General features: G+C 33.1%; 1 protein-coding gene across 1 annotated transcript in view; it reads right to left on the bottom strand.

The window, feature by feature from the left end:
- LOC124367440 (guanylate cyclase 32E) overlaps positions 1 to 25,254 on the bottom strand; it is a 218,973-nt gene that overhangs the window by 17,440 nt on the left and 176,279 nt on the right. The window contains exons 8-14 of the mRNA XM_046824252.1: positions 21,732 to 21,867; positions 20,471 to 20,564; positions 6,241 to 6,425; positions 4,300 to 4,479; positions 2,956 to 3,060; positions 1,805 to 1,876; positions 350 to 551 (exon numbers count right to left, since the gene is read on the bottom strand). Coding sequence (XP_046680208.1) covers positions 350 to 551; positions 1,805 to 1,876; positions 2,956 to 3,060; positions 4,300 to 4,479; positions 6,241 to 6,425; positions 20,471 to 20,564; positions 21,732 to 21,867 — 974 coding nt within the window. The remainder of the gene's footprint in view (positions 1 to 349; positions 552 to 1,804; positions 1,877 to 2,955; positions 3,061 to 4,299; positions 4,480 to 6,240; positions 6,426 to 20,470; positions 20,565 to 21,731; positions 21,868 to 25,254) is intronic.

Genomic DNA, 25,254 nt, shown 5'->3' with positions numbered 1-25,254 from the left:
TACCTTTCAAGCAATTAAACCTGAGATCCGTTCTCTTAAATTAACTCAAGTATGTGTGGTGATAAAGAATTTGTAAAACTAATTTCGTTTGATATTTGTTCTATGACAATCACACGAATCAGTGATTTAATAACACACTATAAATATTTGAATACATTTGTATTAATTTGTAGCTTGTACTGTCTTACTTTTGAAATAATGATACTCTTTATACCTGTACATTTATGATGTAATGTACACAGATATTGTACATTTTTAAAACTAGTGAATTTGAAAAGATCTTGAGTAATTAATACTTACCATTAAATTAACTTACAAACCATTAAATTAATAACATATTTAAGCCCACCTTCGCACTTGCAGGATGAACTCTCGTCCTGGGGGATGAAGAAGGTGTGCTGCATGTAGTGGTGGTGGGTCTCCTCCCCACTCTTGAACTCCGAGAGGCCGAAGTCTGCGAGTTTAACTACCCAGCGGGAGTCCACCAGACAGTTGGAGGCCTTTAGGTTGCCATGGAAGTGTAGCGGTGAGTCCTGCAGGTAGATGAGACCCTGGATGAGAAACCAAAGTTCGAGTCAGAGATAGATAAGACAAATCCAAAAAAATCATAAAATCCTGAAAAAGTTTTTCTGTTCGTCTATAACGCTTAAATCCTGGAATCTGGAATCTTTTATATCTGAAGAGATCCAAAAACATTCGATGACGAAGAAGCCTAAAACGAACCCTTTACATCGTTTCGACATCAGAAACATCTAGACTACAAACAAATATAATCCAGATGAAGTTATGTTCTCATTGTCTCATCAGGTGACAGTTGATTGTACTAGGATGATCTCAATTCATGGTACAGCAACCTAGATTTGTACACATAGCGTATAGCAATGGTGGGAAGGGATAATTCAATGCGAATGTTAAGTTCAGCTATTATCCTTGTTATTTCTCTTAGTATAGCTTAATCTGCCACTTAGTCTAAAATCTAACGCTGTGGCAGACGTCAATCCTGGGGTCTGAGATAAAAATCCGTCTGAAGATATCTAAAATTTACAGCGATAAAGAAGCTCAAAACGAACTCTTTATATCGTTTCAACTTCAGAGACATCTTGACTACAAAAAATGTAATCCCGTTGAAGCTGTTTTATAATTTTCCCATAAGATGCACAATTGAGTGCACTACAGTGATCTCATGCGATCCCAATCCATAGTGAAGCAACCGAGATGTGTACACATAGCATATGGCAATGGTGGAAAGGGCTGATTGAAAACAAATGCTAATTTCAGCTCCCTTTCACCTTCTACTTAGTACAGCTTAGTATGAAATCTATCACTGTGACAAACGTGAATCCTGGAATCTGGAAGTCCGTGTGAAAAAATCTAAAACAGACGGCGACGAAAAGCTCAAAACAGTTGACATGGTTTTGACATCGGAGACACCTAGACTACAAAATCAAATGTAATCTAGGTAAAAAGGTGTTCTCATTGTCTCATTAGGTGCACAGATAAAGCAAGCTTTATGTCACAACTTCTACATCTCCAGCTTTACTTAGAGCTCTTTAGACGTGCATAACTTCAGACTCCACAAGGCAAGTCTATGAGAGCGTCGGATTTAAGACACTGCGATAAGTGAAAGGTGAACTGGAGCTTAACTCAGCATTAAATTTAATTAACCCTTCGTACTATAGCTCCATTATGTGCATAGACTCGGTTGTTCCGTTTATAGGTATTCTTTAAGAAGGGAAAACATTAACTAAACCCAGGATTAAATTATTTTATAAGAAATACTAAATAGTTATTCATAAAGACTTACTCTTATAATGTCTGCAACGAGAGAAGCTACGAACATGTTATCAAGCTTAACATCTTCATTCTCCAAGATATCCTGAGAACAAAAAAACCAAAAAAATCAACGAAATAATCCATGCGTGTCAAAATTAGTGACTACGAAATGGTCTTGTAATCCTTTAACTTCGCTTTAAATCTTTCCCATCAACCTAATGTATAATTTTAAACCTTACACAACATTTTAAGTAGAAATATTCCGATAAAAACACCTATGTCAGAAGGCTAACCCTTGAATACCCAAATGTGCAACTTATCAATCTTTATCTCCGATTCTAAATATCGCTGTCATATTAAATGACTGTTTGATTGTTAAGCCCCGGAACGACTATATTAACTTGATAAAGCGGCTTTTTAAAGCGCATCTATAATCAAGAACTATTTAGTACACGTGCAAACTTTGCTAGAGTAAATGAATCAATCTATGTTGATTGCGTCAATATAAATATTGTTTTCTAGTAATTGGATTTAGACATTTAATTAACGGAGATAACACAGCCCATCGTTCAATAGCTGATTAATTATAAAGCAAAATGTCACCGAGTTTTATTACAACTTGTTATCGTTATTACAATTACTAGTTTTATTAATATTATAGGGTTTTGTTTCAGAAAAAAACATAGCCGTAATAATATCATCAGTAATGTTCCGCTTTCAAAATATAAGAGCAATGCGGAATACAGAGAACTGAACTCAATACAAACACAAGTGTATGGTAAGTTTTAGCTTACTCGGGACTATTTTACTAATATATGAGGAAAATAAGGCATTGAATCCATTATTCGTAAAAAAGGGTTTTAGAGAAAGATGTCTGTTCAATAATTACTAAACTAAATGTACTTTTTAACATCATACGTATTGTTTTCATGCGAAAAAGAGACTAAAATAATACATATACTGTGTATGTACGGCTGCAATATTTCATTATGTAAATATTTAAACAGACACGCTGTCTCGAGTGTAGATCGTCTTTTTTAGAGTACAAGAAAATAATGTATTTCTTTATTCTTCTGCAACTTCAGCTATTAAAAATTTTTTAATATAAATAAAAATTTTACTTATATTGGCTAGGAAAAGTGTAAAGACAAGCTGGCTACCTTTATAGCCCGCTAGACATACCTTGAGGCTGCCTCTTGTGCAATATTCGGTAACTATGCAGATGTGGGGAGGGTCCGTACATGCCCCAATGAAGGCGTTCAGGTTGTCATGTCGTAAATCCCTAAGCTGTGGACAATCACACGTCATAAAATATTAAATGTTATTAAGTAAATTAAAAAAATAAATAACAGACTAATATTACAGTTTTATTTGCGTGCTACAGCTTTCTCACTTTTGTTACTTCTATGTGAACTTCATACTTTCGTCTGAAAAAAGTAACATTTTGGAGTAACCCAATGGTAAATCTTTGGTTCAGTGATGTTTATGGTTTGCATTAACACCCTTTAGAAAATGTTTGTTTATAATATTATTTGAGGGCTATACTAAGTAAGCATGATTAACCTAAAACTCCGGTTTGCTAAGATTATAAGGCATTTCGCATTGACACATAAATTCGTGAAGATATAGGTGTCAGAAATTTTATATACCAATATCTTCTCTTTCCTCTTAAGAATATTGGAATATGTACAATTATTCCATATATAATTTCCCAAAAATTAAATTGGTTTCATGACACATTTTAGAGGACGAAAACGGCTTTATTTTGGCACTAAACATACGTCAAAACACAAAAAGAAATATTTTTAAATGTTTTAATTTTCTAACCCATCACAAGTCATGCACGTACTTGGTTGAATTTCTCCTAAACTTACTGATTACTGAACCTTTTTTTTATACCATCCAGTGCTCGTTTTGTAAATACATTGACCATCATTTGGAGAAGTGTGTCATTGTAATATTGTGTAATTATTACCATCAAATATTCTAAGTACTGTGAAGCTGGATTTTGTGTCGGATATTTACAAAAAAAATATATTTTTACAGGAAGTGTTATAGAAATTAAAAAAAAAAACAAAAAACACTTTTCAAATTTTCCTCTAGGTCCATAAAAATTTGTAAAGTTACGTCTTTCATTTTTACGCCTACTATATGGGAATAAAATGTCTAACCAAGCAACATAATGATGGTTATAGCTGAAGTTTATTTACTTATTAATTTATTTAATACGGTCAACTCTATTTTCACATAAATTGACAAATGTTATAAAACGATTAAGATATTTATAAGACTAACATATGGTAGAAAGTTTCAAATTGATTGGACTTTTTCTGGGACAGTTAATGTTTTGAAAAGCTACACAATATAGCATATTCATATACACTTTGGAATGAGGGTGGTTTTGGGCTCTGCGGGATCGATACAGACAAGGAGAAATTTTCCGTGGGTGCTTTGACAGAGTCAACTAAAATAGATAGATAGTAAAAATATAGCAAAGAATCACCACTGAAAGGAAGGTAAATTTACCGTTTTCAATTCTTTCTTCATGTTGCGGGTAATGTCGACTGTTTTCTTAGCGACGGTTTTGATGGCGAGTGCACGTCCCCGGTAGATGCCGATCTGGGTGTAGATGGAGGAGTACCGGAAGTCCGCGTCGGGGTTGGAACTGAGAGACACCTGGCTCGTCCGGATCAAGGGGTGAGTGGCCTGGACATGAAATCAAGTTGTTAATAACGTACGCCATCATCAGTACTGTGACAAACTGAGACACCACTTTGTATCTACCTACTACTTTATATTACGCGATATATAAGTAAGTTTAGGATAGGTTATCATAAGTATGTACTAGTAATACCAAACTTAAAGATAACCTTTTCGGGCACTCACGTGATCTATGCTTGAATTAGGGTACTGTGTCGAAGGATGTTTCTCGCTACGATTGCGGGGTGGAGTCGAAGATATTATCGAATTCCTTACTGATCAGAATCACATTGGTCGATCTGCACGTTATCTGACGCCGAAAAATTATCGATCAGAAATACCCCTAGCCGTCAGCGATGGCTTTGGCTCGCAATACCGCTTCTGGCGGGAAAAGTAAAACACCGCCTCAGGTAGTACCCTAAGTTCAAAACACAAGAGCTCTCGTTAAGATTATCTTTAACTTTTTCTCTTTACAATACGTTCGTATGTATTTACCTACTTATATCATGTAATAAAAAGTAGTTGATATAGATAAATTGGCCTCTGTTTTATAGCATAATAAAAAAGATCACATTTTACAATATAATGGGAATAGATTCTAGTTGACACATTATTTAGTGAATAAAATTGTTGTATTTTATCAATTAACTACTTGTCTTTTAGCAAATTATCATTTAATTAAATGAATATTAAAAACACCAATTCCAATTGGGTTCTATAATTTACGATTATATAAATTTTAATGCCACTTCTAGGCATTACGCAGTTCCAGGCTATAATTAATCCGGATGTAAATACCCTTAAGTTTAACACCACTTTCAACAGTTATATTATACGTTATAAGGGCAGAATTAATTACAGCTTTATGCAAAAGAGAACAAATATTCGAATTTTAATTTGTTTTGTTCACCCTATTGTAAGAGGAATTGCGTCCTAAACTGTATAGTTCAATGTAATTTATGGTATATCCATAAACATGTTTTCAGATATATAAGTGTATTTACTGGTTTTATTCATAATTTATAACCACTTAAATTTGTAAGCAATTGTAATTCTAAATCGTTAATAAAAATAAGAATATATATATATATATATATATATATATATATATATATATATATATATATTCTGTAATTATTAAAAAAAATATTTATTTTGTAAATATTATTCATTTTATGGTCATAATCGATAAATTCCTTTATACTGTATGGCAAATTTAGTTTTTCTTGTTTCACACAAATAGATTTTAATAGTTTGAACAGTAATTTATTGTCATAAAAAATGTAGTTAGTGAACTTTTATTTGAAATTTTTTACGATAAAAATTAGTTAAGACTTTCATAAAAATATGCAATGAAATGATTCCTAATCAACTTAAACAATAGCAGTTTCAATTCAAATAAAAGCTAGGCTATAGTTCCTTGTTATATCAAATATTAGTAGCTACAAATATACTATATTCAGTAAATATCATTTTTTTAATTGAGTTAAGGCATGTCACTTAATATTATTTAAATTTTGTGGATATTAGGTTTAAGAAAAGACTAACTTAATCAGGATGTAACTATGAAGTATTTTTTTATGCTGATTTTAAAAAACAATGAGCCTTCCAGACTGTCCAGAGACAATTACAAAGATATGAGGTTTTATATACTTTGCTTCCCGCGATATGTTTCAGTTATCGTGATTATTTGATGAAAGTCCAGTCTGAAATCTGCAATTGAGATATTTAAGTTTTCTTCGAGCTTAAGAAAATATTTGAACATACTCGATTGATCTTGTTGCTAGAGGCTTGTTCGTTGTCATTCATTTGAATGTCCTTGAAGTCCACTTTCCAGAGCAGACTGTCGAGCTCCTGCTCGTAGCGCCAGTTCCGGTAGACCAGCAGCAGCACAAGGATCAGCACTGCTGACGTACCTCCCAGAACTCCGCCCAGAATCTCCATTGTATGAGCTGGATAAGAGAGACACAGAACGATTAGATAATCTTAAAAACAATGATGATGAAAGTTGATAGACAGATAGGTCTAAATACCTCTATTTAGCCAAAATAACAAGCACATCCTTAATTAGAATAAAATAACATAATACAATTTTATTCTAATTGGACATGTCTAAAATAATAACCGGTTCTAAACACCTTTAAAGATCTACGAGATTCCATTCTAGGCGTGTACAGAGTTTTATCAACTTTTATCGACCTGTTTCCAAGAAAAACAATTTTTTTAGGAAACCGATATGCACTTCCGAGAAGGGTCCCCCCCTTGGTGTCGATTCCGCTTTGACCGGCCGTAAACTTTGACTTTTTACAGATAAACTCCAAGAGGCCTAATATGCTCAACCGATGCCCGCACACACTCCACATTTGTTATTTTATCGGTATTAATTTGTTTTCCAAACCAATATGCACCTCGGACTCTGAAATCTTCTCTGAAGTTTGATTTTTTAGAAAAATTTACCAACATACAATTCAGACTGGGAACAGTGTCCTCTTGCCCGTGACGCGGGCCAAACTTCGGTTTTCCGCACTGTTGCAAACCGGACCGGCCGGAATCTGACCGCGTCAAGTCGCTTTTCGACGCTTGTCAACAAAAACTCGTCGACAGATTTTCTTCTAAACACCTATAGAAGTTATACTACAATAACTGAACAAGCAATTTAATATTTTTATTATTTACCAACAACTGTTTAAATGGTCAATGTTGTTTTCAATAATATTTATTTGTTGTTCGTTTCTAATTTAATAAATAATTTTATTGTCTTGAACGTAAAATGTAATATTTGTGATTAATATTGATTGTTAACCATTCTAGTGACACTTAAATTTAAAATAATAAATATTAATAGAATTTTGTGCAGAATTATAATACTCTAAAATGCCAATAAACTATATAGATGATGAAAAGGTTTTTTTTTTGCCAAGAGCAGTAAAGAGATAATGGTATTAAAAAAAACCAGAAGCACAAATAAGATTTTAGACCCCAGAATCCTTTGTAGATTCAGGAAAATAGCAAATACACCCGTGCCGTGATTACTGCCGTTTGTTGTTATTAGCTGAAACTTTATTATTTGTCATCTTTATGGTATATGTTTGTGTATCGATTGTATTAAATAATAATTCTGGGGTAACTGGATTACCGGTGGAAGGAGTAGGCCCAGAAGAATTATAAGGACTGGAGAGTACAAAAGAAGCTTCTATCAGCGAGGCGGGCATCGCAGATGGGAGTGTTTGATAACGAAATTTGCGAGGTGGGGTGAGGTAGACGTGCCGTACCTCCTGTCTCAGTTGATCGGAAGTAGTAGTAACGAGTATAGTCTTTTAAAGTGCCTAGAGTTATTTATGCTAATCGTCGTCGAGCCTGCGGGTGAACTTTTTAACTGGAGTCCAGTCAATATTCATTCTTAATTATTTTGAATAATTTTGGGGAAAGAAATATCGTAAAAATTAAATTTAATGGGAATTTAGGAACATGTCCTTTTGATCTGTGCAGTGGTGCAGTGAGCACATGTATATAAAATTTTATGTAAAAATACTAAAAGAGTTTTGTGGTTATTACAGATGCTTTCGGCAATTTTACTTCTCTAACGCTGAACATTTTTATAAAATTCTAACACTGAAAAGAAGTAGTACTTCAAGTAAAGTAAAGAAAATTAGTAAATTAGAATAATTAGTAGTATAAATTGAATTTTGAAGATAAATTAAAGTAAAGAATTGCCAGATCAGATTAGAGTGTGAAAGTTTTGAATTTTGAAAATTTAATAAAAGAGAAACTGTAAGAACTTTGTACATTTTTGAGTGACGAATATATTAAAAGTTTGAATTTAAAAGTCATGAAGAAGTTTTTATTTTAATTTTAAATCTAGTAATTATTTTCAAGAAGAAGTTTTATTTTAGTTTGAACTTTATTTATTTCAGAAGATTTTCTTTTCCACTAAATGAGGTTATGAAGTAGTAGTATTAACAGGTGAGAGACGCTTTCAGATGTGGAATCTGGATGTAAATTGAATATTTATAAACTGTCGAAAACATTTGTGGTAAACGTGGCCTACTTTTACTGAAGTTATCGTGCAATTTTAACAGAAGGTCTACTCCATTCGAGTAGTAAGTGCTGGTAAAATTATTGAGCAGGTTCTGCCACCTCCGAGACCTTTAAATATGCAGGTCTTAACAACAGCTGGGATTAAGCCAATGTTACTTCTGGTGTGCAGAATAAAACGTGTATAGTTTTGTGTGTGTTAAGGGTCTCCTCAAACGACTGAAGGGCGGTAATAAATTGACGTTGACGTTTTCGTCATAAGACCAGTTTTAAAGTTCATGAAGTTAAAATGCCCTTATTATTTTTATCGTAGCTTTATGGCAGTTGTCTCATTAAAAATATATAATGAGTACGCACCCACTCGGTATTTTAAGCGTAAATTTGTCATATTTAAACCACAAAATAGAAAACATGCTCAGACTTTTCTTTCTGAATAAACCATAAAAGTATCGGAAATAACAAAACGTTTGGATTCGTAGGAGTTATATCTTAAAAGAGATAATTACCATAATTCTGCATCTAAAATTAAGGCTTAAATTTGTTTGAGAATCTTATGGGAAACTTTAAAGCCGTTTAACTACACTTAGCTATTAATTGATATTTCCTTGTTGTGTGAGATATGATTAATGCAACACACGTTACCACTGATGAAAGTTAAGTTTTAAGAGATTCCTAAGGCTAAACGGACAGACTGCCAATTCCTTGCCGTACTAATAAAAGCGTAAATGTGGTGAAATCGACGGTGCCATCTCTACTATTTTTTAATGATTTCTAAATCTTTATGTAAAACTATCATATTAATAACTTTACGTAGCAAAGAAAATTTCTTTTATAAAATGAATTTAATTCATTGCCAGTTTCTGTGGGTGTTTATTAGAGACTATATCGATTAATGGTGATCTCATCGGTGAGAAAATCCCCACTAAGAGTCTTCCTTAATTCACAGTCCCTCACAATGATCAAGTAATTACTCTTATGTAGCAATCTAGTTAGCGACGGACTAACTACTAGGTTTAGTGTCGCATAACCAAAGCTGGCCAATTATGTCACTTGCTTTCATCCATCAGTTTAATGGGAATTGGGTAGTGTCACGCTCTAGGATTACATGACCAAGTGCTTTGATCACCGAAATATAACCTCTATTCTATCAAGCGTATTATTGTTGGGAGTTAAGAACGTTAAGCAACTGGCTAAGCGTTAGAAAACCTATCACTTTAGGGGTTGGAAAAAGTTCATTTCTGTTCCTGTGTTTGTCTTTATATCTCTCCTGAAGCTTCATTTCTATATAAAGAACAGTGAGATCAATAGGTGGGAGTTAGCGAACATTATTGCACTGGTCTTACGTTTTTTAACCATATTGGCAAGCAGGAAATCAAAGGAGAAATGCCAATAAACTATATGGATGATGTAAAATGTTTTTTTGTTTTTGCCAAGAGTAGTAAAGAGATAATGGTATTAAAAAAAACCAGAATCACAAATAAGGTTTTAGACCCCAGAATCCTTTGTAGATTCAGGAAAATAGCAAATACACCCGTGCCGTGATTACTGCCGTTTGTTGTTATTAGCTGAAACTTTATTATTTGTCATCTTCATGGTATATGTTTGTGTATCGATTGTATTAAATAATAATTCTGGGGTAACTGGATTACCGGTGGAAGGAGTAGGCCCAGAAGAATGATAAGGACTGGAGAGTACAAAAGAAGCTTCTATCAGCGAGGCGGGCATCGCAGATGGGAGTGTTTGATAACGAAATTGCGAGGTGGGGTGAGGCAGACGTGCCGTACCTCCCGTCTCAGTTGATCGGAAGTTGTAGTAACGAGTATAGTCTTTTAAAGTGCCTAGAGTTATTTATGCTAATCGTCGTCGAGCCTGCGGGTGAACTTTTTAACTGGAGTCCAGTCAATATTCATTCTTAATTATTTTGAATAATTTTGGGGAAAGAAATATTGTAAAAATTAAATTTAATGGGAATTTAGGAACTTGTCCTTTTGATCTGTGCAGTGGTGCAGTGAGCACATGTATATAAAATTTTATGTAAAAATACTAAAAGTGTTTTGTGGTTATTACAGATGCTTTCGGCAATTTTACTTCTCTAACGCTGAACATTTTTATAAAATTCTAACACTGAAAAGAAGTAGTACTTCAAGTAAAGTAAAGAAAATTAGTAAATTAGAATAATTAGTAGTATAAATTGAATTTTGAAGATAAATTAAAGTAAAGAATTGCCAGATCAGATTAGAGTGTGAAAGTTTTGAATTTTGAAAAATTTAATAAAAAGAGAAACTGTAAGAACTTTGTATCATTTTTGAGTGTCGAATAATATTAAGAAGTTTGAATTTAAAAGTCTATGAAGAAAGTTTTTAGTTTTTATTTTAATTTTAAATCTACGTAATTATTTTTCAAGAAGAAGTTTTTATTTTTAGTTTGAACTTGTATTATTTCATGAAGATCTTTCTTTCCACTAATATGAGGGTTTATGAAGTAAGTAGTATTAACAGGTGAGAGGGACGCTTTCAGATGTGGTAAAATCTGGATGTAAATTGAATATTTATAAACTGTCGCGAAAACATTTGTGTGTAAACGTGGCCTACTTTTACTGAAGTTATGCATGCCAATTTTAACAGAAGGTCTACTCCATTCGAGTAGTAAGTGATGGTAACAATTATTGACAGGTTCTGCCACCTCCGAGACCTTTTAAAATAATGCAGGTCTTAAAACAAACAGCTGGGAGTAAGCCCAATGTTACTTCAGGTGTGCATAATAAAACGTGTATAGTTTTTGTGTGTGGTTAAGGGGTCTCCTAAAACGGAGCTGGAAGTGCGGTAAATACAATTGACGTTGGAAAAAAAAAAAACGTTTTTGTCGTTGTCATAAGACCAGTTTTAACAGTTCATGAAGTTTTACAATAAGCCCTTATTTATTTTTTATCGTAGCTTTTAATGGCTAGTTGTCCTCTTAAAAATATATCTATGAGTACGCAGCACCCATCGGTATTTTAAGCGGTAAATTATATTTAAAACCAACCTAAAATAGAAAAACATGCTCAGAGTTTTTGCTTTCTTCTGAATAAACCATAAAAGTATCGGAAATAACAAAACGTTTGGATTTCGAAGAGTTATACTCTTAAAAGAGATAATTTACCATAATTCTGCATCTAAAATTAAGAGGCTTAAATTTGTTTGAGAATCTTATGGGGAAAACTTTAAAAGCCGTTTAACTACACTTAGCTATTAATTGATATATCCTTGTTGTGTGAGATATGATTAATGGCAAACACACGTTACCCCACTGATGAAAGTTAAGTTTTAAGAGATTTCCTAAGGCTAAGAACGGACAGACTGGCCAAAATTGCCTTGCCCGTACTAATAAAAGCGTATAATGTGGTAACATCGACGGTTGCCAATCTACTACTATTTTTTAAATGATTTCTAAATCTTTATGTAAAAACTAATTCATATTAACTAACTTGTACGTAGCAAAATAAAAATTTCTTTTATAAAATGAATTTAATTCATTGCCCAGTTTCTGTGGGTGTTTATTGAGAGACTAATATCGATTAAATGGTGATCTCATTCGGTGAGAAAAATCCCCACTAATAGTCTCCCCATAATTCACAATCCCTCACAATGATCAAAGTAATTTACTCTTATGTAGCAATCTAGTTAGAGTCGACGACTAACTACTCAGGTTTAGTGTCGCAAATAACCCAAAAGCTGGCCAATTAAGTCACTTGCTTTCATCCAACAGGTTAATGGGGAATTGGGTAGTGTCCACGCTCTAGGATTACAATCGAGTGCTTTGATCACCGAAATAAATTAACCCTCTATTCTATTCAAGCGTATTATTGGTTGGGAGTTAATAAAGCGTTAATGAATCAACTTGGCTAAGCGTTATGAAAAACCTATCACTTTAGGGTTTTGGAAAAAAGTTCATTTCTGATTCCGTGTGTTTGTCTTTATATCACTCCTGAAGCTTCATTTCTATATGAAAAGAACAAGTGAGATCAATAGGTGGAGTTAGCGAACATTATTGCACTGGTCTATACGTTTTTTAAACCATATTGGCAAGCAGGGATAATCAAAGGAAGAGAATGCCACATTTAAACTATATGGATGATGTTAAAATGTTTTTTTGTTTTTTGCCAGATTAGTCAAAGAGATAATGGTAGTTAAAAAAAAATCCAGAATCACAAATAAGGTTGTCAAGAACACCCAGGAATCCGTTTGTAGATTCAGGAAAATAGCAAATACACCCGTTAGCCGTGATTACTGCCGTTTGTTGTTATTAGCTGAAACGTTTATTATTTGTCAGTCTTCATGGTTATATGTTTGCTGTATCGATTGTATTAAATTAATAATTCTGGGGTAACTGGAATTAACCGGTGGAAGGAGTAGGGCCCAGAAGAATTGATAAGGACTGGAGAGTACAAAAGAAGCTTCTATCAGCGAGGCGGGCATCGCATGATGGGAGGTGTTTGATTAACGAAATTGCGAGGTGGGGTGAGTGCAGGGACGTGCCGTAACCGTCCCGTCACAGTTGATCGGAAGGTAAGTTGTATAACGATTAAAAGTCTTTTTTAAAGTGCCTAAGAGTTATTTATGTCTAATCGGTCCGTCGAGCCCTGCGGCTCGTGAACGTTTTTTAACTGATTCCAGTCAATATTCATTCATAATTTATTTTGAATAATTTTTGGGGGAAAGAAATATTGTAAAAATTAAATTTAATGGCGAATTTAGGAACTTGTCCTTTTGATGCTGTGCATTGGGGTGCAGTGGAGCTCATGTATATATAACATTTTATGTAAAAATATCTAAAAGTGTTTTGTGGTTATTGACAGATGCTTTCCGGCAATTTTACCTTCTCTAACGCTGAACATTATTTTATAAAAATTCTAACACTGAAAAGCGCGAAGTAGTACTTCATGGATAAAGTAAAGGAAAATTAGTAATAATTAGAATAATTAGTAGTATCAAATTTGAATTTTGAAGAATCAAATTAAAGTAAAGAAATTGCCAGATCAGATTAGAGTGTGTGAAAGTGTTATTGAATTTTGGAAAAATTTAATAAAAGAGAAAACTGTCAGAACTTTGTACATTTTTTGAGTGACGAATATATATTAAAAGTTTGAATTTAAAAGTCATGAAAGAAGTTTTTTATTTTAATTTTAAATCTAAGTAATTAATTTTCAAGAAGAAAGTTTTATTTTAGGTTTGAACGTTTATTTATTTCAGAAGATTATCTTTTTCCACTAAATGGAGGTTATGAAGTTAGGTAGTATTCAACAGGTGAGAGACGCTTTCAGATGTGGAATCTGGATGTAAAATTGAATATTTATAAACTGTCGAAAAACAATTTGTGGTAAACGTGGCCTACTTTTACTGAAGTTATCGTGCAATTTTTAACAAGAAGGTCTACTCCATTCGAGTTAGTAAGTGCTGGGTTAAAAATTATTGAGCAGGTTCAGCCAACCTTCCGAGACCTTATAAATATGCAGGTCTTAACAACAGCTGGTATTAAGCCAATGTTAACTTCTGGTGTGCAGAATAAAACGTGTATAAGTTTTGTGTACATTGTGTTAAGGGTCTCCTCAAAACGATCTGAAGGGCGGTAATAAATTGACGATGACGTTTTCGTCATATAGACCAGTTTTAAGATTCATGAAGTTACAATGCCCTTATTATTTTATCGTAGCTTTATGGCAGTGTCATCATTAAAAATATTATATATGAGAAAGCACCCACTCGGTATTTTAAGCGTAAATTTGTCATATTTAAACCACAAAATAGAAAACATGGCTCAGACCTTTTCTTTCTGGAAATAACACCATTAAAAGTATCGGAAATAACAAAACGTTTGGATTTGGATTCGTAGGAGTTATTATCTTAAAAGAGATAATTACCGATAATTCTGCATCTAAACTTAAGGCTTAAATTTGTTTGAGAAACTTATGGGTAAAACTTTAAAGCCGTTTAACTACACTTAGCTATTAATTGATATTTCCTTGTTGTGTTGTGAGATGATGACTTAATTGCAACACACGTTACCCACTGATGAAAGTTTAAGTTTGTAAGAGATTCCTAAGGCTTAAACGGACGACTGCCAATTCCTCTTGCACGTACTAAAAAAGCGTAATATGTGGTGAAACGACGGTGTCCCCTCCCCCCCCCCCCCAACTCTACTATTTTTTTAAATGATTTCTAAACTACTTTATGTAAAACTCATCATATTAATAAACTTTACTTAGCAAGGAAAATTTTCTATTATAAAATGAATTTATATTCATTGACAGTTTCTGTGGGTTTCTTAATTAGAAGGAGCTATTATCGATTAATGGCGTGATCTCATTCGGTGATGTAAAATCCCCACATAAGAGTTCTTCCTTAATTCACAGTCCCTCACACTGATCAAGTAATTACTACCTTATGTAGCAAACTAGTTAGCGACGGACTAACAACAAAGGATAAGTGTCGCATAACCAAACAGGCCAATTATTATCACTTTGCTTTCAAATCCATCAGTTTAAATGGGAATTGGGTATATGTCACGCTCTAGGATTACATGACCAAAGTGCTTTGATCACCGAAAATTTAACCCTCTATTCTATCGAAGCGTATTATTGTTGGGAGTTAAGAACGTTAAGCAAACTGGCTAAGCGTTAGAAAACCTATCACTTTAGGGTTGGGAAAAAGTTCATTTACTGTTTCCTGTGTTTGTCTTTATAACTCTCCTGAATCTTCATTTACTTATATAAAAGAACAGTGAGATAGCAATTAGGTTTGGGAGTTTAGCGAACATTATTGCACTGGTCCTTACGTTTTTTAACCATAATATGGCAAGCAGGTAAATCAAAAGGAGAAATGCCAATAAACTATATGGATGATGTAAAATGTTTTTTTGTTTTTGCCAAGAGTAGTAAAGAGATAATGGTATTAAAAAAAACCAGAATCACAAATAAGGTTTTAGACCCCAGAATCCTTTGTAGATTCAGGAAAATAGCAAATACACCCGTGCCGTGATTACTGCCGTTTGTTGTTATTAGCTGAAACTTTATTATTTGTCATCTTCATGGTATATGTTTGTGTATCGATTGTATTAAATAATAATTCTGGGGTAACTGGATTACCGGTGGAAGGAGTAGGCCCAGAAGAATGATAAGGACTGGAGAGTACAAAAGAAGCTTCTATCAGCGAGGCGGGCATCGCAGATGGGAGTGTTTGATAACGAAATTGCGAGGTGGGGTGAGGCAGACGTGCCGTACCTCCCGTCTCAGTTGATCGGAAGTTGTAGTAACGAGTATAGTCTTTTAAAGTGCCTAGAGTTATTTATGCTAATCGTCGTCGAGCCTGCGGGTGAACTTTTTAACTGGAGTCCAGTCAATATTCATTCTTAATTATTTTGAATAATTTTTGGGAAAGAAATATTGTAAAAATTAAATTTAATGGGAATTTAGGAACTTGTCCTTTTGATCTGTGCAGAGGTGCAGTGAGCACATGTATATAAAATTTTATGTAAAAATACTAAAAGTGTTTTGTGGTTATTACAGATGCTTTCGGCAATTTTACTTCTCTAACGCTGAACATTTTTATAAAATTCTAACACTGAAAAGAAGTAGTACTTCAAGTAAAGTAAAGAAAATTAGTAAATTAGAATAATTAGTAGTATAAATTGAATTTTGAAGATAAATTAAAGTAAAGAATTGCCAGATCAGATTAGAGTGTGAAAGTTTTGAATTTTGAAAATTTAATAAAAGAGAAACTGTAAGAACTTTGTACATTTTTGAGTGACGAATATATTAAAAGTTTGAATTTAAAAGTCATGAAGAAGTTTTTATTTTAATTTTAAATCTAGTAATTATTTTCAAGAAGAAGTTTTATTTTAGTTTGAACTTTATTTATTTCAGAAGATTTTCTTTTCCACTAAATGAGGTTATGAAGTAGTAGTATTAACAGGTGAGAGACGCTTTCAGATGTGGAATCTGGATGTAAATTGAATATTTATAAACTGTCGAAAACATTTGTGGTAAACGTGGCCTACTTTTACTGAAGTTATCGTGCAATTTTAACAGAAGGTCTACTCCATTCGAGTAGTAAGTGCTGGTAAAATTATTGAGCAGGTTCTGCCACCTCCGAGACCTTTAAATATGCAGGTCTTAACAACAGCTGGGATTAAGCCAATGTTACTTCTGGTGTGCAGAATAAAACGTGTATAGTTTTGTGTGTGTTAAGGGTCTCCTCAAACGACTGAAGGGCGGTAATAAATTGACGTTGACGTTTTCGTCATAAGACCAGTTTTAAAGTTCATGAAGTTAAAATGCCCTTATTATTTTTATCGTAGCTTTATGGCAGTTGTCTCATTAAAAATATATAATGAGTACGCACCCACTCGGTATTTTAAGCGTAAATTTGTCATATTTAAACCACAAAATAGAAAACATGCTCAGACTTTTCTTTCTGAATAAACCATAAAAGTATCGGAAATAACAAAACGTTTGGATTCGTAGGAGTTATATCTTAAAAGAGATAATTACCATAATTCTGCATCTAAAATTAAGGCTTAAATTTGTTTGAGAATCTTATGGGAAACTTTAAAGCCGTTTAACTACACTTAGCTATTAATTGATATTTCCTTGTTGTGTGAGATATGATTAATGCAACACACGTTACCACTGATGAAAGTTAAGTTTTAAGAGATTCCTAAGGCTAAACGGACAGACTGCCAATTCCTTGCCGTACTAATAAAAGCGTAAATGTGGTGAAATCGACGGTGCCATCTCTACTATTTTTTAATGATTTCTAAATCTTTATGTAAAACTATCATATTAATAACTTTACGTAGCAAAGAAAATTTCTTTTATAAAATGAATTTAATTCATTGCCAGTTTCTGTGGGTGTTTATTAGAGACTATATCGATTAATGGTGATCTCATCGGTGAGAAAATCCCCACTAAGAGTCTTCCTTAATTCACAGTCCCTCACAATGATCAAGTAATTACTCTTATGTAGCAATCTAGTTAGCGACGGACTAACTACTAGGTTTAGTGTCGCATAACCAAAGCTGGCCAATTATGTCACTTGCTTTCATCCATCAGTTTAATGGGAATTGGGTAGTGTCACGCTCTAGGATTACATGACCAAGTGCTTTGATCACCGAAATATAACCTCTATTCTATCAAGCGTATTATTGTTGGGAGTTAAGAACGTTAAGCAACTGGCTAAGCGTTAGAAAACCTATCACTTTAGGGGTTGGAAAAAGTTCATTTCTGTTCCTGTGTTTGTCTTTATATCTCTCCTGAAGCTTCATTTCTATATAAAGAACAGTGAGATCAATAGGTGGGAGTTAGCGAACATTATTGCACTGGTCTTACGTTTTTTAACCATATTGGCAAGCAGGAAATCAAAGGAGAAATGCCAATAAACTATATGGATGATGTAAAATGTTTTTTTGTTTTTGCCAAGAGTAGTAAAGAGATAATGGTATTAAAAAAACCAGAATCACAAATAAGGTTTTAGACCCCAGAATCCTTTGTAGATTCAGGAAAATAGCAAATACACCCGTGCCGTGATTACTGCCGTTTGTTGTTATTAGCTGAAACTTTATTATTTGTCATCTTCATGGTATATGTTTGTGTATCGATTGTATTAAATAATAATTCTGGGGTAACTGGATTACCGGTGGAAGGAGTAGGCCCAGAAGAATGATAAGGACTGGAGAGTACAAAAGAAGCTTCTATCAGCGAGGCGGGCATCGCAGATGGGAGTGTTTGATAACGAAATTGCGAGGTGGGATGAGGCAGACGTGCCGTACCTCCCGTCTCAGTTGATCGGAAGTTGTAGTAACGAGTATAGTCTTTTAAAGTGCCTAGAGTTATTTATGCTAATCGTCGTCGAGCCTGCGGGTGAACTTTTTAACTGGAGTCCAGTCAATATTCATTCTTAATTATTTTGAATAATTTTGGGGAAAGAAATATCGTAAAAATTAAATTTAATGGGAATTTAGGAACTTGTCCTTTTGATCTGTGCAGTGGTGCAGTGAGCACATGTATATAAAATTTTATGTAAAAATACTAAAAGTGTTTTGTGGTTATTACAGATGCTTTCGGCAATTTTACTTCTCTAACGCTGAACAATTTTATAAAATTCTAACACTGAAAAGAAGTAGTACTTCAAGTAAAGTAAAGAAAATTAGAAAATTAGAATAATTAGTAGTATAAATTGAATTTTGAGGATAAATTAAAGTAAAGAATTGCCAGATCAGATTAGAGTGTGAAAGTTTTGAATTTTGAAAATTTAATAAAAGAGAAACTGTAAGAACTTTGTACATTTTTGAGTAAAACAGGCATCGTAATAAAATCAGCTACTTATTTGAAATTTTGCACGAAAACTTACCGAAGAGTGTTACATGACACATGGTGTGGCCTACTTCTACTATTTATAAACTTATTCAGTACGAACTCCAAAATATTTAATAATAAACCAAACAAACTCAACGGATCAAATTACTAAAATTTATTATCATTTTACTACAAATACGAAGCATTGTGGTGAGTAAACATTTTAACTCCTGAACTTTCTAATAATATTGTAATACTTAGGTAACCTTAAGGATAATACTCAAAGTGGATAACCATAATTGTGTAACCATAAAATGTACAATAAAGAAAAATAGATGAAATTTAGAAGGCTACTTATAGTTTGTGTGAGAGATATATTTTATATTATCATTTTTACATTTAACATGAGGATAGCGCCTAGTATTCGCAGCCGAGTCTATCCCTGAAACTCTAGAGCGGTTTTAAGCAAAGCGCGCTCCCTTGGTAATATAACGGCGTATTCCAAAATAAAAATAAAGATTTATACACTAAAGATATTTTTGGTTTGGTCTGAATAAAGACTGGTGCTAAGGAGTAAAGTTAGAATATAATTGAAAGTTTTCTATATTTATTTAAAAATATTCTTATCTAATGCATATAGTTTCCTTACTGTGACCCATAAGTACATAGACTTAAATATAAATTATATATTTAGACGGATAATTATGTTTTATAATTTTATAGTTCTACCAAAGAGTGGACCTTACATGAAACTTGTATAGAAGTAATAAGCTACATATTATATTTAAGTGCTCTTTTCTATCAAATAATTAAACCTAGGAGTATTAAACGTAGATTACATTTGTTTTTAATGAATATTGTGAAACATATAAATTATATATCCGTAATGTTATAAAATAAAAGTAGTTCTCATATTATTTAACATTGTTTCAATGCGGTTGGAACCCAAAAATTACCCGTAACACGTAAAATATGAGATTGTAAATGCATTAACAGTTTAGGGTATTAGAAACTGTTTTCTGTTGCACATATAAAGATATCTCTTAATAACAAAACTTTACAAAATACTTTTCAATGTTTTAATTAGGGAGTTTCACGATATAGTTCCTTTATCAGGCATGTTTAAAATGTCACCTATTTTGATTTGGTAATGGTTACCTTAGGATTTGAAGGTTTTATTTATTGACTTAGTAACTATCGAAGTGTAATTACAAAATGACGGCTCGAATAAATTAACGTTGGTTTAGTGTATAATTATGAAATTAAATTAAATATTTAGTAACAAATGGACACAATTTTAGATCGTTTTAATTGTTTAATCAGCAACGCTTATATTAGTTGAAGAACTATATTAGTCATATTCCAAAGAAAATAAGTGAGCTAGGCTTTAAAAATAAAACAACGTGACTGTCGAAATAAAAGTAAGGGCCCTAATAATTAAAAATGGTTTTACCGAAATGCAGAATTTTTTTTTGACTGTACGCATTGCCATTATGCAAAACAAATCCAAACATCGAGTTTCTAAATTAAAAAGTTTGCAGTTATTGGAGCACAATTGAGTATGACAAAGAAAAAGTTTTCAAACCGAACAACAGAGAACACTGAGACCGAACAAGTTTGTAATGGACTCACTAATGCATTTCTCTCCGCGGAAGCCGCAGGGAGGCTCGGCGATCGGCGGACATCCTTTCTCTCCCCAGTCGATCTCTTCAGTCAGTCTCAGCTCCTGCAAAATAGCAGTTACAAATATTTAAAAAATATAAGGTGAAATGTTAACTGGAGAAACTCATATAAGGATCATAAACTAATAATATGCAAAGTATGGTAGTGTATAAATCGAAATAATACAACAATGAATAATATGAAATACTAATTGACGAAACTCATCTAAGGATAATGAACTTGTAGTTTGAATAGTATGGTAGTATTTGAATCTAAAGAATAAAACACATCAACTCCACTGGACATTAAAAGTTTACCTCTGGGCTACAACATACTTTTGTAATTTATTTATGGGTAGAAATTTATTCCAACCCTAATATATCAAAGTATCTCTAAATTTGAATTATATAGCAGCTTTTCAGTGACAGTAATTCTGTATGCCAAAATTTACTTTTAATTTAAGTGATTTCATCAGAAAATTTAGTACAGAGTTTACCAAAACTATCAACCAACTTCTACAAGTATTTTCATGTACCAAAAACAAACAAAAAAATCGTACTTAAACGTTGTGTAACGTTTTATAAACCATCTTAATTACCTATGCCATAATTTATAAGGACACTATATTTTTTGGTATAGGTATCTGTAATGTACAAATGATGTAAAGATTTTAAGTTTTTTTAGGATCTCTCCAGACGACATACATACATACTCCAAGAATATGAATGGATGTGACAGCGTCATATTTACGCTGCTGCACTAAGACGAAGGAGAACTATAGCTAAATTCAACACTCATATTATACTGTTTTAAATTACAGTACGTATTTATTTTATTTTGAGATGTATATGTATTAAATAATCTTTTAGGCTGTTCTCAATACTTGAGTGATATTTTAAGTTATTCTAACGTCCCTGAGGTATAACGCTCGAAAGAGCTTGGCAAACTTTATTTGATATATCTGATAATCGAACGCGTGCCCTTCAGTTAGAGAACCACAGGATTATCCCTACGATACGGTGAAGGTCAGTTACAAACTAATTACCGCACTAACCGGAAGCCTGTCTTCAAGAGTAAACAGTCCCACTGGGTAGAGTCCATAGTCCATAGGCTATTAGATGATGCGGCCTTCTCCCCAGCAGAGTATAGTTACCCTCGGCATTGCCATTCTCGCGCAATTTCTTTATTTAAACATTAATCTCTAGTACAATAAACTAATTACCGCACTAACCGGAAGCCTTTCTCCAAGGGTAAACAGTCCCACTGGGTAGAGTCCATAGTCATTGGCTATTAGATGATGTGGTCTTCTCCCCAGCAGAGTGTAGTTACCCTCGGCATCCCCATTCTCATCCATGTACACCATGAACCTTCAACATCAAAGTTGTGTCAATTACTGTGCTATTTTAAAGCTACTAATTTTTATGATCCTCTCGTTAGAATTTATACACTTTATGTTTGTGTGTGATTAAATTTTTGATGGCGAATTTCAACTTTTCCGCATCCGTCGTTATAGCTCTAAATGTGTTTGCAGCCCACATCAAACACAATTAAAATTTCTTGAATCTTCCAACTTTTACAGTGGTGCTTCCATGACTTTTGTTGTACCATGTAGATGCAACGCAACATTAATTCAGTTTTTGTATGCTGGAAAACCAGTAGCCTATTTTAAATTTACATTTATATATGAAATGAAATTATCTTATAAACTTGTGGAAATATTTGTTAAATGATAGAGAGATTTAAATAAATCCTAATAAAACCGAATAAATATTTATAATTTATACTAATTTATCAAAAGGGTTGAAAATACAGAAAATAACCTGAATATAATAGTAGCCGCATCATTTAAAAAGAGTTAGGATGCTAAATTAATCCAAACTTTAATTTCCATTTGAAACTTATCTTTGTTAATATTAGGAATGATTCAGTACAAATATATGACATCAATATTAAATATGTTTGATATATAAAAAATATCCTTTTATATTAAAAGTTGAGATAAACATATTAAATAATTCAATAAGGTATTTTGTATCTGTACTAAAAGTGATGATTAGCACTCCACCAACTAAAACTGCAATGTCAGGCGTGTCACATTATGTTACAGACAGGATATTGTAACCCCTCCACAACACTCCTGTAGCGTGTGTTTGAGCCCCGCCACTTTGTGAATCATGTACCTATAGCTTTGTCTCTAAGTTTGGATGTGCCACTAAAATCAAACGCCAGTGCACTAAATCCAGTCATATATGTCAGAGTCGTGATGGACATTTAGAAAACCCTGTTTGATTCATCAATCGGTTATGAAAATCAATTAGATCAGTTTAGAATTCTAGTACTCGATCTACTATAGGACTACGCCCAGATTTTCAAGAAACATTGTTTAATAAAAGGTTTATGGAATCATATCAGATGCGATAATCACCTTGACAATTCATTTAGCACTACTTGTTTGAAAGAACTTTCAGTTTTCAAATAAGTGCCATTATTAAAGTAGAAATAAGCCGACGCAAAAATCGTGTATTAGACTTAACTAAGGGAAAAAGAAAGACATGCACTATCATTGGAATGGGTATTGTTTATATAGAAGTAATGTTTCTGGTAGAACTTCATTAAACCTACAGCTTAATAATTACTTCTTGATATATCAAGCAAATATACAGAAAAAAGGCAGAAAATAAATTTTGCCTCAGAGAGTGTTCCATAACGCTCATCAAATCTCAATTGATTATGTTTGAGTATGTCGATGTACTATCATAGAGATTGATCTTGCTTGTATAAAACATGAATTTTAATGAAACAATTCAAGTCTATTGGCAAAATTATTCTCCAGTAAGTCCTAATAGGCACGAGTAAAAGGTCATCGAAATCTCCAACACCATCATCGCCGATATCCTACGGAAAACTATACCAACCCTGAGTAATAGAATTCGATACCACTTAGCAAATGAATATTACATTTATGTGTGGCATGCACAACAAATAATTCTACGCATTATCCTAATCAAATAGGCGTTCGTTCTTAATTGATTTGGAACGGTAGATCAGTGTCCAATTCCAAATTTGTCATTTTAACACTAAAAGTTACTAAAATCATTACACATTATGTTTTTCAAAGCGTTCGAGCTCAGCAAAAACTTATATACTTTAAGTAATTCTAAAAGTTTCACTTAAAATACAGCGTGTTAAATTATTAAGTACAGCCCCATAATGAAATGTTCAAAACTATACTGGATTTCCAAAACTTCATATGTAACAAAGTGATATTTAAGGCTGGATTACCAATATGAGGTAGATTCACTTATTCTCGTAATATAAGCTGTTAGTAAGGACTAGATGTAACTACTCCCGTCTATTTCCAGCAAACAAGGTTGCGTCCGTAGATCATTGCAGAGGAAGAGGCTCTCATAAAATTGGACACTACACCGATATGTGAGAGTGAGCCAACTCACATCTGGCGAGAGATTTACTGTAACAAATGTTGCCACAGATTAAGATGATAGACGTCTGTAATGCACCTGAGCCTTACACGTGTTCCTAGTCATTTATCACCCATTATTAATTTGCCTGACTTCATACACTTTTCACTTGTTGTGAAAAGCATTTATATTCCTTTAATGAATGAAAGTACATGCACTAGACAGATGCGGCTTCTTTGTAAGGTGAGCGTTTGCGAAGCTTATTATTCTGGGTGTTAAAAGTTAAATTCCTGTCTGTCTGGCCGTCTGTCTTCCAGCACGCTTTGTCGAGAGTGAATTGATGCATAAGGTTGAAACTTAGCATGAAGCTTTATTTCTACATAAGCAGGATCAAGTTCCATGACAATGCATAGCACTCCATTGAGATTGGCAGAGCGCTACCAAACATTTTCACGTTGATCATATGGTAACAATCATAGGTTATCGTAACATAGTAACACATATAGCAACACACTCACTTAGTAATAAAACAATCATGTCTATGTAAATTTCCTCTACGAGAGTTTATTATCAAAATATCCCAATAATATTATAAATTTTAAAGTGCCTTTATTTTTTTTCACATGTAAATCACTAAACTGAATGTTCCGAAATCTTACATAAACATTCCGAAGGCTTCTTAAATAATTATAGGCCTATTTGTATTATGAAAATTCCTCCGGGCTACGCCCCACTGATCTTTAAAATAGCGGAAAATGCCATCTCGGTCTCTAAAGTTGTGTCGTATTAATTAAATGAGCCTGTCAAATGTAATGAACTGCTCTGTGTAAACGCTGTTTATTATTTTCAAATTTAAATTTATATCCAGTAAAGTATAACCATAATTTATTCAGTGAGTTCAACGATTACGTTAGTACTAATTTACCTTAGAAAATGACCTAAAACATAAGAAGGTCAGAGTTGTACGCCCAAAAGACTCCCTTTGTAGAGGTCGACAAGAGTATGCTTGATAAAATTTCACAGCACTATTTGTTCGAACTAATGAACCAATTCCAGCTATAAATGTTGAAAGTTATTACAAAACTTTGATAGTAAATTTAAATTCTGAAATAAAACCTAGTTCTTTTTTTACAGAAAAAGGTTTATCTGATCTGTGATATATATTTTATTGATAGGGATACTCAAATATGGAATGTACTAAGAAAGAAGTTAATCACAATAGCCATATTTAAAAACCTTTTAGCGTTTATTATTGATCGATTTTATCGATTTATTTTTTATAGAGTATGAACACATGGGTTACAGAGGGTTAAAATAAACGTAAATTCTTTTATA

Source organism: Homalodisca vitripennis, chromosome 8 (assembly GCF_021130785.1).
Source record: "Homalodisca vitripennis isolate AUS2020 chromosome 8, UT_GWSS_2.1, whole genome shotgun sequence".
Lineage (NCBI taxonomy): Eukaryota > Metazoa > Arthropoda > Insecta > Hemiptera > Cicadellidae > Homalodisca > Homalodisca vitripennis.
Note: the sequence above shows the minus strand (reverse complement) of the source record. Positions and strands in the feature narration are given on the sequence as shown.